Source organism: Aplysia californica, unplaced genomic scaffold (assembly GCF_000002075.1).
Source record: "Aplysia californica isolate F4 #8 unplaced genomic scaffold, AplCal3.0 scaffold00270, whole genome shotgun sequence".
In the NCBI taxonomy this organism is placed as follows: Eukaryota; Metazoa; Mollusca; class Gastropoda; order Aplysiida; family Aplysiidae; genus Aplysia; species Aplysia californica.
The window spans coordinates 262,368-275,326 of NW_004797540.1; the positions used below are offsets into that span (position 1 = coordinate 262,368).

General features: G+C 38.1%; 1 protein-coding gene across 2 annotated transcripts in view; it reads right to left on the minus strand.

Annotated features, from left to right (window-relative positions):
• Nucleotides 1–8,139: 8,139 nt before the first annotated feature.
• LOC101864630 (seven transmembrane protein 1) overlaps nucleotides 8,140–12,959 on the minus strand; it is a 16,714-nt gene continuing 11,894 nt past the window's right edge. For both annotated transcript variants that reach the window (XM_005101096.3, XM_035970467.1), the window contains exons 6-10: nucleotides 12,326–12,464; nucleotides 11,584–11,779; nucleotides 10,732–10,818; nucleotides 9,968–10,138; nucleotides 8,140–8,957 (exon numbers count right to left, since the gene is read on the minus strand). In XM_005101096.3, the coding sequence (XP_005101153.1) occupies nucleotides 8,784–8,957; nucleotides 9,968–10,138; nucleotides 10,732–10,818; nucleotides 11,584–11,779; nucleotides 12,326–12,464 (767 nt within the window). In that variant the 3' untranslated portion in view covers nucleotides 8,140–8,783. The remainder of the gene's footprint in view (nucleotides 8,958–9,967; nucleotides 10,139–10,731; nucleotides 10,819–11,583; nucleotides 11,780–12,325; nucleotides 12,465–12,959) is intronic.

The following is a 12,959-nucleotide window of genomic DNA, read 5'->3' on the forward strand; positions in this document are numbered from 1 at the left end:
CCCCCCCCCTTGTTGTAATTATGTCATTACATTCACATCTTTGGGGATAAAAAAGTTGATGAAATGGGATCTGTTTGCACAGATAAGTTCAATTGCTTCCTGGTAAAACAACACGATGTTGGCTTGCTGTTCAATGTTACTGAGCCAAAAATTTTAATTAAAAAAAACTTACAGTTCCTAGATCTGTTGTGTTCAAGAAATATTTTGTCAGAATTCACACTCTTAATCTGAAAAAGGCAAAAAAAAATATTTAAAAAAATAATATATATATATACATGTAGATTTATTTGTTAAAAGAATGAAACATGTTTTACTTGCGAGTTTTACGGCGCTTTCAACGCAAATAGAGCATAAGTGTCAAAGATTAATGGTGTGACTACTTAGACAGTAGGGTAATTCAAAGGAAGGACGGAGGAGCTAAAACTAAAAGGACAGAAGATGTTTGTTAGGAAAGCAGAGGAGCAAACCACACCAAAGTGCCCAGCAACCACACACACACACACACACACACACACACACACACACACACAAACAAAACAAAAAGCGGTGATGTGTTCTTAAAAGACTTTATTAGAGATACAAGTGTATCACTTTAATATCAACTCACAGTGCAACAGATACCCAGGAAAAAAACATAAAAATACATTGTTGTAATTGTAGTTGTGGTAGCCCACACCACACCATAACATTCTGCCAGTCGGAGTGACTAGCAAACACACGATGTATAAGCCTTCAGCTACGTGGACAAGTGTAGTGAGTTGTACAAACATTACACGCTACGTACACACCCACAGGAACAGCCCTCCCTCAGCCCATACACGTGAGACATGGTGGTGAAATCAGGCGCTCGTCAAAATAAGGAAAATGAAGAAACTGCCATTTTTTTTGCAGGTTTTTGTTGTTGAATTTTTGTGTTTTGGCTCAACATCTTTTATATCCATTAAATAACACATTTCTGTATGGATTTTTATTGAAAAACACTGATTAAAGGCACAAGAAGGGTACATTTTCAGTTTCCCCCGACTTTCAAGCAAGGAAATAACTAAACTTTGGCGTTTTCTTGCAAATTTTACCTCTGAAATCAGGTGACCCCCGTCTCCTTCAATTGCCAATATCTTACTTATATTCAAGATTATACATAAAATGGAAATTCTTTTCATCGAAAGCAGGACAAAGGAACAAGCTTTAAGATGATACCAATAACTCCACATGCCCAAAATTGATAAGCGTCTGATTCCACCGTGTCGCGACACATATTTAGGACAAAAATTCCTCACAAGGGTGAGCCGACATGAGACTTGGGCAAGAAAATCAATTCTCGTTACCAGTACGGGTAGTTTTAATTCGTTCACTAAATCTTTATAAAAATTATATATAAATATATATATATAACCTTCATCATCAATCTTGAAAAATTCTCGACGGAAAGTCGAAGTCATGTTATTGTTAGTATATATATATATATGTGAGGCAGCGTGGTGGAATCAGGCTCTCGTCAAAATAATGAAATCGAAGAAAACAGCAGTTTTCTCATTGTATACCAATTTTTATCAATTTTTTTGTTTTTTGGCTCAACACCTTTTATCCATTTACAAACATATTCCTTTGAGGATTTCACCGAAAACGGTGATTAAAGGCACAAAAATATAAATTTACAGTTTCCATGGACTCTCCAGCTTTGGAATTTACCAAGCTTTGGCGGCCATTTTCTCGCTAATTTTACATCTTTAACCAGGTGACCCCCCAACTCCTTCAATCCAAAATATATCCACTTTTATTGAAGATGGATGGGTAATTTTTTCATTGAAAGCAAGACAAATGAACGAGCTTTAAGATGATACCAATAACTCAATATGCCCAAAAATTGACGAGAGCATGATTCCATCACACTGCCTCACATATATAGTTTTATCCTCTCAACTACGTTCATCATATGTATCCAGTACCCATCTCAGTTTATCATAAAAAATGGAAATTTCAAGATACTCCTGAAACAGCATTCTACTTGCTATAAACTATAAGATATTACAGGAGATATTGAAGTCGAATTTTTTGGTCTCTTACTCTCAAACAGAGGAGGGATCCATCATGTATAATTTTAAATAGATATTTATACACAATCTTTCTCGTCACTCAATGAGTGAACAAATACTCGCCATTTTTAAAGTGAGGGAAAATAGTCAATTACAGTAAAGTGAGGGAAATGGTCAATTATGGTAAAGTGAGTTTTCAAAAAAATCATTCATTACGGTAAATTATTAAATGACAAAATACAATCCACTATGGCAGAGCAAGTAAATAAAAATCTCATGACGGTGAAGAGACGGAACAAAGCGGTCCCACAATACAGGACATACTTACTCTTGCTACAAAAGAACATATTTAGTTTTAGTTTTTATAGTAATAGTTTTACAGAACTTGCAACATAACAGGATCATAATATTAATATATAAGTGCTTAAGAAGAATAGAGGAGTTACAAGAGAGTAACATAGACAAGAAAAAAAAAGAAGAGGAGAGCTACTTTAAGGACAATAGAAATTTGAGAAAAAAAGAAGAAACAAACCACACACGAAAACCCACCAACAAAGAATGCGTGAATCCAGAAACCTCCCTGGTAAAGCAGTAGAAAAAAGAGATTTCATTTCATGAAGCAGTTAAACACTTGTCTAAATCTAAAAGAAAACTAAAACTGGACGACCACTATTGTATGGAACTTGGACAGATGGACTATCACTATAACTATAACTATAAATTACAGAGAGTGAACTGAAATACTGGACGGTCACAGTAGTACGGTACAGCAAGAGAACAAAAGGACTCTCACCGTAATCCCAACACTAACATATCCGTCTTGCTAGAACTCAGGAAACAAACAGTTGGACTATATCTTCAGCACAGCTGGAACACAGAATAAAACAACAGGTAATCTGCATGCATACATACATACATACATACATACATACATACATACATACATACATACATACATACATACATACATACATACATGTATATTATATAACAAACACAACAAGAAATAACGATATAATAATGAGCTACTTTTATAATTGAAGCTCACTGGGGGGGGGGGGGGGGGTGGCAGAAAAGATCTTTCCCTACCACCGTATTACAAGATGCATCATGCATGGTGCTACAATCTACTTCTTCGTGCTCACCAAAGCAGAAACAACCTTTGTTTTTTCTTTTGTCTACAGACTCCAGAAGGCAGTTCGGTGCGTTGGCTTCCTGCGTACAAGAATAGGTTAAGGATCGCAAGGAAGGAATATCCAACCATGAATTATTTTTTTTCAATTAGTAAAATTATGCATTTAAATCCGATCGGTGGTTTGAATGTAGACTTTAAGCTAATTTTGAGGTTATGATCATAAAGACTACAACATTGGCTGGCTTCTGATTTGGTGAACACATTGGCTAAAAGTGAAACAACTTTGAACATGCGATAAGAAAGTTAACGTGCCAGAAAACATGATGACACATAAATACGTATCAGACAGGCCCACTTCCCATAGTTTCCTGTAAATTACTGGAAGGAAAAGATGACTTTCAATGGCAATTAATTGCAGAAGAGGAAGGCTATTTCAGTAGAATCACATGTTAATACAACCGTAATATTAGTATTACACCGTATTAGTAACATTTTCTAGCTGTAACTATGGCGATTGTCACACGGATAATCAACAATGCTACTGTGGCCACTCATATATATACATGTGATATTTGCTATATGCAATATATATATATATATATACACACACATATACATAAACACAATCAATTTCTTACATTCAGCAGATGACTTGGAAACTTGTGAAAGACTTAAAAATCAGAGCAGCCAGTAATACAAACTGGGTCCAGATTACTGACATACATAATGTAAATAATAACTGCATTTATACAGCACATATCCGCTCTCTGCAGCATGCAGGGTTCCTGGCATGAACTCCCCACCAAATTCAATGAGGTTACAAGGAGAAATTTTAAAAATTCAAGGAGATTTGGTCAAGAAATTCATACTGTTTTCGACGGCACAATCGCACCCCGAAAGCTTATTTCCTATAGGACTACACGTGTCCAAATGGAATAGTAGTTTCAATTGTCTGACAAGATTTTTTTCATGTCCGATTCGCTGAAATTCAAGGAGTTTTCAAGAAGGTTCCTCAAATTCAAGGAGTTTCAAGGAAATTTTCCTTGAATGCAAATTCTGGGAGTTTTCAAGGACTCCTTGAATTCAATGAGGCTGCGGGAACCCTGTGCATTTATATAGCACACATCCACGCTCGGTAACATACTCCACATGCTTTACAACTTTTATTATCCCAGCAGACCCTTGAGCATGACTCAGAAACATTCTCTTCTTTCTGGGAAGCATACAGTGCAAGCAGCGGATTACACACTCTAAAACACTATCAAACTGACAAGATCTTTCGCTGTCCATAGCCGGGTACCCATTCCCACCTGGGTGAAGTGAGGAAACTTTGAGTAAAGTGCCTCTCCCAAGGACACAATGTCGGACCCCTGATGTGATTCAAACCCACAACCTTATAGTTGAGAGTCCGAAAACCTGACCACTACACCATCGACATCAAATAAAAATGTGAAATAAAACATGGAATAAAAATGAGGAACAACATTATATCTATTATAACCATGAAAGAGTAGGGTCATAATGTGGGAAAACAGTATATTATACATATACGTATACATACATAACATTATATATAATTATAGGATTTTACAGGACCAACTACAATACATGAAGGGTAGGCTCCATGCTACACCTTCGCCACGTCCCATCCTCCTCCTACATTCACATGATAGCATCAACCCACCGGTCAGATGTACTCAGCCACAATTAAATTTTCTTTTGTTTAAATGCAGTTTCTTTATCTCTGGCTAAAATCATTTATTTTTAAATTTAGTTTCTTCATCCGTGGCATCGGTTGCATAACATAATAATGAAATATTTTGGCAGAACTTAAATTCTAAAAGTTGAAAAAAATCAGGAAAAGATAAATTACTTCAATACAATTAGTAAAATAATCCAAACAGTTGTTTTCTTCTTTCTGAAAAATAATAATATACCAAAGTTTCTCTCAATTATTACATTCCCTTCAAACATCTCATCCAGAATTTTCAGTATTATTATTATTATTATTATTATTCTTATTATCATTATTATTACTATTTTTATTATCATCATCATCATTATTATTTCTATTATAATTATAAGTATTTTTTTTATCATTATCATCACCATAATTATATATAGGCCTACCGGTATGTAATGTCATACTTCTCTTGCTCAGATATCAATCTAATGACATCTTTCGACTACAGTGAACAAAAACCGTTGGAAACACAACGTCCGAGCAGGCAATCGTTCAAAAACTGTCACTGTCACCAATACCGTCACTGTCACCAATACCGTCACTGTCACCAATACCGTCACTGTCACCAATACTGTCACTGTCACCAATACTGTCACTGTCACTGTCACCAATACTGTCACTGTCACCAATACTGTCACTGTCACCAATACCGTCACTGTCACCAATACCGTCACTGTCACCAATACTGTCACCGTCACTGTCACCAATATGTCTGACACCCTGTAGCCACCAGGTTGTACAAACTGTCTGACCACAGTCCCACCCTCTACCTACTACCTTATCACACGTCGATGCCCCTCTTACGGGGTTGGAACCTACAGTAAAAGTCAGTGGTATATAACGGAATTGTTTATACTGTGGCTGTTTTATCATCTTAGACCAAAAGGCTAAAATTTTTCCAAACAAAATGGCTAACACCCCCGACACAGGAAGTTACTCACACAATATGTGTCACAGCGTGGTGGAATCAGACGCTCGTCAGTTTTTGGGCATGTGGAGTTATTAAGCTTGTACATTTGCCTTGCTTTCAAGGAACGAAATACCTGTTTGTCTTGAATGCAAGTCAAGATATTTGCGGTTGAAGGAGGTGGGGGTCGCTTGGTTTCAGAGGTAAAATTAGCAAGAAAATGGCTGCCAAAAATTTGGTAGCTTCCATAGCCCGAGAGTCCTTGAAAACTGGAAATTAGCATTTTTGTGCGCCTGTAACCAATTTTTAAAAGTAAAATCCACACAAAAATGTGTTTCTAAATGGATTGAAAAGGCGTCGAGCAAAAAAAAAAGAAGAAAAAAAAAGAAAAGAAAATTGGAAAAAAAAATTGCCCATCAACCAAAAATATGCTGACTTCTGGGATTTCATTATTTTTGACAAGCGCCTAATTTCACCATGCTGCCTCACATATATATATTTTATATATATTTCATACATATATGTATATATGTTAGACCCCCACCCCAGAGGGTGCAGGAGAACAAATGTAAGCGTTTTTACAGCTTGACAAACTGTACTTCTCTACTGACACAACGTCTCTTGAAGCAAAAGCTTCACGCTCATACATCAGGAAATACCTTTTAAAAATTTGAACCAATTGTCAATCACATTCAAAGTTGAAAATTTAAGTCTTTGTAATCAACATACTTTAAAGCAAAATTCTAAAAATATCCCGGTCATATAAAAAAGCAATGACATTTTACATTAGCATTTTATATTAATATCTCAAAATTCATCCAACGTTTTTATTAAAGCATGAAAAGTCTCGTCTCAGAACGAAATATACCAACAGCATGAAAGGTCTCGTCTAAGAAACGAAATATACCAACAGCATGAAAGGTCTCGTCTAAGAAACGAAATATACCAACAGCATGAAAGGTCTCGTCTAAGAACGAAATATACCATCGGCATGGAAGGTCTCGTCTAAGAAACGAAATATACCAACAGCATGGAGAAACCAGTGGAGCAGTCATATATAATAAGGATACAAATTCAAAATGAGTGAAATTTGGAGAGAGAAAAAAACACCCCAAAACATTCACATATATTTTAGTCTCTTCATGCCAGCAGATGATTTTTTAAGACTCAAAGACTCAAAATGAGTTGAAACAACTGTAACACGTTAATGAAAATCAGCTTTAATATCAAATGTTCAAAACTCGCAGACACCTACCGGACCAATAGCTATTATCTCATTCTCCTTGGACGTCTTTAGAAAAGAATTTTTTCTTAACCGACGTCTGAGGCTTCGTGGTTGCTAAGGTGTTCTGCTGCTGCATGGAGGGTTAAAGGTGTCACAAGAGAGTCTGCATGGAGGGTTAAAGGTGTCACAAGAGTCTGCATGGAGGGTTAAAGGTGTCACAAGAGTCTGCATGGAGGGTTAAAGGTGTCACAAGAGTCTGCATGGAGAGTTAAAGGTGTCACAAGAGTATGCATGGAGAGTTAAAGGCGTCACAAGAGAGTAACGGACAAAGAAAAGAAAGAGGAGAGAGGATTGTTTTTTTTTGCGTAAGAGTTTTACGGCACTGGCAACACAATAAGGTCATATAAGTGCCGAAGATTAGAGGTGTTACAATAGAGTAACAAACACAACAAAAAAAAAGAGGGGAGAAAAAGACCATAGAAGTTTGATAGGAAAGATGGACCAAACCACACCAGAGCACCCACCAACAACCCACACAAAATAAATCAAGCTAAGTTACATAATATATATACATATGCACTTTGACTAACATGGCATCAAGGGAGACATTATATGTCCACGGTATATCTGGTAAAAGAAAATTATCAACAGAAAAAGGGAAATCCTATACCTCGGTCTCCATCAGATCCAACGATTTAAGAGTGTGGAGAAAAATCAAGACCTATGAGACAAATTTAGAGACTAGGTGATGTTGCAAAAGATTGAGACACATGGAAATTGATATTCCAAAATAATGAAGGCAATTTCCTCAGAAAAAAAATGAAACCTTATCTTTCTCAATATCAGACCAAAAAAAACCCCCAAGAGATGAAGTGGAGCATTGAAATATCAATTTTTTCAATTTCAAATAAAACAAACAAAATACACACATATATATATATATATATACACTGATCATTTTCAACCATTATTGTGACAACGACATATACGCAGAGTAATATACACAGATATATACACAGGTATTTCAAGTGGCTGAGAAGTAAAAAAGAAAAATCTATATCGTGGAGTCTATGTGGAGATGCAAAATCTTTTTGAACCAGAAACTAACCGATATATACCACTGCTGTCATTCACCATTGTTATCGGTAAAAATTTTGAAAAAATGAAAAATGAAAATCCAGTAAGCTGAGGAGTTTAACGAGGCCGCATGGATTGGTATTATTCTCACTCGCCTTCTTCAAAAAGTAACGGATTTTGATGAAATAAACATTTTATGATGAAGATATACATTCAGTCCTGCAGGAGATTATGTTCAGCACTTCACAAGTTGAAGTCTAGATTTACTCTACTCAGAGAGGACATAGTATAGTGGAGTCTCGTTAAAATAAACTTATCTATATATATATAATAAAAACTCTCTTAAAGCAAGAGCTGATTCAAGACCAGATCCCACTTTTCTACATCGCTAGATCCACACAACGTAAAGCTTGCTTAAAATGAACTCAACAGTTCTGTCCTTAGAAGGTCACGATTTCGCGACCCCAGTGCTTTCTTGTCCTATCTCCATTTGAAAAAAAAGTGAAAATGTGACTTCTTCTTCAGCTCACTCTTTGTTAAGAACTGTTTTCACTGTTTAAAAAAATGGAGATATGACAAGAAAGCACTGAGGTCGCAATTTGGGCTCTGCTCAGAGTACCCAGCATACACTCATTCTACACAGTGTGTCACACACTATTCCTTCACAGTATGTCTCCGCTAAATCGTAAATCGGTTGGCTGCGGCACTTCGACCGGCGGTACTTCCACGGGCGCCACCTCGTCTGCCTTGATGATGTAGTCTTTGGTGAGCAGGGCTTTCCTCATCTCGTCATTGTTGCGGTTACGGCTGCTGTAGTATCGGAACTGGGCGAGGAGCTGGGAGAGCCAGTTAAGGAACCGCAGAACAAAGTGACTGACTTGCCCTGTCAATCCAGACAGGCGAAAATGTCTAAAAAGGCCATCCGTTATCGAGGAGAAAAGGTGGCAGTCTTAAGGGCTTCATTACACATCCAGTTAAAACTGACAGTTTCCCGTCCTCTTTGTGGTCAGAAAATATTACATGATGCAATCTTGGTAAACTTTGAAGACAAACAAAGACAGTGCTGAATAAAGTCCTTACCTTCATCAACAGATGTATGAGGAGTATCCTAAGAATTCAGTGGCAGGATAGAGTAAGAAATGAAGAGCTGTGGGAAAGGGACAGGACATAAGGATATAGAAGTAGAAATAGGACTAAGAAAGTAGCGATGGATAGGACACACTTTCAGAAAGCCCAACGGAAACATCACAGGACAGTCACTGCAGTGGAACCCACAAGAAGCACGAGGCAGGGGTAGGCCACGGGAAACATGGAGGAGATGTGTGGAAAGGGACATGAGAGAAATGAAGCTCACTTGGAACGAGCTAGGAAGGATTGCTGAGGACAGAGCTAAATGGAAGGAGCTTGTATGTAGCCCATACCCTGCCAGGGGTGAAAGGTATTGATGATGATGATGAATCTTGGCAAAAGTATTTCTTTCTTTCTTTTCTTTGTGATTTTCAAAACCCAGCAGGACAAAGTGTCTTGTCGCAACTGGCCGGACGGGTGCAGTGGCCCACCAACCCTACGAATATCATTTATAAACATAATTGAAACTTACATCCTAATGTAAAAACAATATCAAGTACAGGAACAGCATGCGAAAATTTACAAAACGAGTCGCAAAGACAAATCAGGAAAGTGTTATAGATTAACAGAGGCACTATGACAAATCAGGAAAGTGTTATAGATTAACAGAGGCACTATGACAAATCAGGAAAGTGTTATAGATTAGGAGAGGCACTATGACAAATCAGGAAAGTGTTATAGATTAACAGAGGCACTATGACAAATCAGGAAAGGATACGGTGACGTCGAGCCCGATGACCCCCAGACTGCCCACCAGCCAGGGAAAGTGCTCCAGGATGAACTCCAGGCTGAGGTCACGCACCAGGATCTGACCGCCGTACGTCAGGTTTCCCAGCACAGCCAGGGCAAAGGTGAACACCGCCAGGCCTTCTGTCGACTGCTTCTGGACCTGTACACGCAGGTGTGTTAGTTAAAAGTACATGTGTGTGTGAGTGTGTGTGTGTGTGTGTGTGTGTGTGTGTGTGTGTGTGTGTGTGAGTGTGTGTGTGTAAGTGTGTGTGTGTGTGTGTAAGTGTGTGTGGCACAGAGAGAGAGAGAGAGAGAGAGAGAGAGAGAGAGAGAGAGAGAGAGAGAGAAAGAGAGAGAAAGAGAGAGAATAAATAAATAAATAAACAAACAAACAAATAAATGAATGAATAATGAAAGAAAGAAAGAAATTTTATACAAATAAATAAATAAATATGGTGAGCAAAAACTTGACCATACTGGTCATGTTTATCAAGATTAATTAAGACTTTGAATGTTTCCTTACAACCAAAGTACTGCTCCCTCTGAGCAAGAAAGCAGGATACCTCAAAGTTCCTACAACACACTCATCTCATAAGCCTCCAGTCCAACACCAAAGTTTTCTTCTCACATGTCAGATATCCCCCATCAAGGTAGACAAGCTCTATAAAACAACAAACGTTCAGGGCTTTTAATCATACACGTATTTTGACAACCAACGAAAAAACTTTCAAAATGAGAAAAGTGAATTCTTACGTTTTTTATAATCTGGGCTGTTCTGGAACCAAGATAAAAAATGGAGGAGATGACGCCGATCACATAGCCAATGATGTCTGTTGTATCCTGGAAAAAAGATGTCAGAGAGGAATTCATTTTAGATATTGCACGTAATAAGCAATACCTCGCTAATGATCTAATTTACCAGTCAAAGCAAGGCAATTGAATAACAAAATAAATGGTCTTGTAGTAGATGCAAATTCACGCGTAGAGTCACATATCAACTGCAAATTCACAAGTTGAGGAACTAGATGAATGGGGTATTATTCAAAATAAAAATAGATGATAGAAAGACAAAATCATATCGCAGTTTAACCTATTTTCACGACAACATATATATATATTTTTATAACAACTCAAATGCAATTATGTTAAACGCCGCAGTGGTGCGTTCTTTTGGGGTAGGTGTATCATGCTTTTACAAGAGACAGGAAAGATCACAGCTCATCAATGTTACTGAGGTGATTAACAACAAATGAGGCACAAAATTGGGAGAAAAGTGACAGTGTACCGCACAAATGAGCGTGAGTGACGTCTCACAAACTATTCAACGGGTCTGTTTATACTGACAGATCTCATGAGTTTGTTTTAGTAAGAGTTTTACTGCTCTTACAACACAATAAGGTCATATAAGTGCTGTAGACTAGAGGTGTTACAAGAGAGTAACAAACACAAAAAAGAAGGAGAGATCACGATAATAGATTTTTTATAAGAAAGAAGGAGCAAACTACACCAGAGCACCCCTCAACCACCCACTGACATATATATCTCCAGCCCAAAAATAGAAACACCAAAAAGTAACACATCATCTTCCTCTTGCAGCGGACTCACATGCCAAAAGTTGGCAGATCCCGTGCCGAGAGAACAGTTCTTGCCCTTGTGCACGGCGGCCATCGCATCTACCGGCACCTGGCGAGACAGTACATTCCCATCTTGCCCCAGAACACCTCGACTGATCTCCTCCATGTTGTCTTCAGGCGAAAAGACCAAAACATCTTGCGAGTCCGGTTCGATTGACAACAAAGACCTGAAAATAGATTACATCTATTTTATAGAGGTGTATTTATAGAGGACTTTGTTAGGCGAAAAGTGGGAAGATTCTTTGATAAGTTCTGACAGGTTTCCGTATTACACAGGTTTCCCGTTAAGGCAGGTTCGACTGTACAATGTGTTGGAAGAGAAGAAAACTCATTCTCACACAGCCAATACAACAGTTACCACTCACAAAAACGAAGGCTCATACAGAGAAACACCTTTGGGTACCGCACCAGTTTAGAACCCTGCAGCTGTGGTAGATTTTTTTTTTCATAAAATCATTTTAAAAAACCTTGGCAGCCCAAAAAACATGCTTTAAAAATGCAGACAAATGATGATAATTATAATACTAATGAATAATTACAACAACAATAATAATAATAATGATTATAACGATTATGACAATTAACAAATATTAATTATAAAATAATGATAAAGATCATTACAAAAGCACACACTATCCGGGGGTTGGAAGCACTTCACATTGAAAAAAAAGAAAAGAAAAGAAGAGGAGAAAAAAGTCAAAAACCCCTCTCACCTGGACAAGCGGCCAGAGGTGGCGCGGTGAGACAGAGCAGCGTCGGGAGAAGTCCATGCCAGGGAGAGGACGGTGTGGGACAGGGCAAACAGGCCCATGAAGCACAGGATCAGCTGGGGGCCTTGGATACTCAGCTGCTCTGTCACGGGGAACGGAGGGCACAGAGTTTACTTATCAGCCCGACACTAATTTCTTTTTTCTTTTGAATGTACATATTTTAACACACACACACACACACACCCTTTCCTCAACACAATACAACATTTAGGAGCTGGGGGCCTTGGATACTCAGCTGCTCTGTCACAGGGATGGGAGGGCACAGAGTTTACTTGTTGGCCCAACGGTAATTTCTTTTTTGGGGGTTTTTGTATAGATATTGGAATTGTATTTTATCACACACACACATATCTTCCCCCCACCCACACACACACACACACACACACACACACACACACACACACACACACACACACACACACACACACACACACACATATCTTCCCCATCTCGTTCCAAAGATAGACCCCCCAATACCAGACCCAGTTTATTGAGGCCATGTCACGTCAGTGTCAGTCTCAGGTCACATATAATTTCACTGACCAGCATTCACCCCAGCCCATAGATTTATCTTATA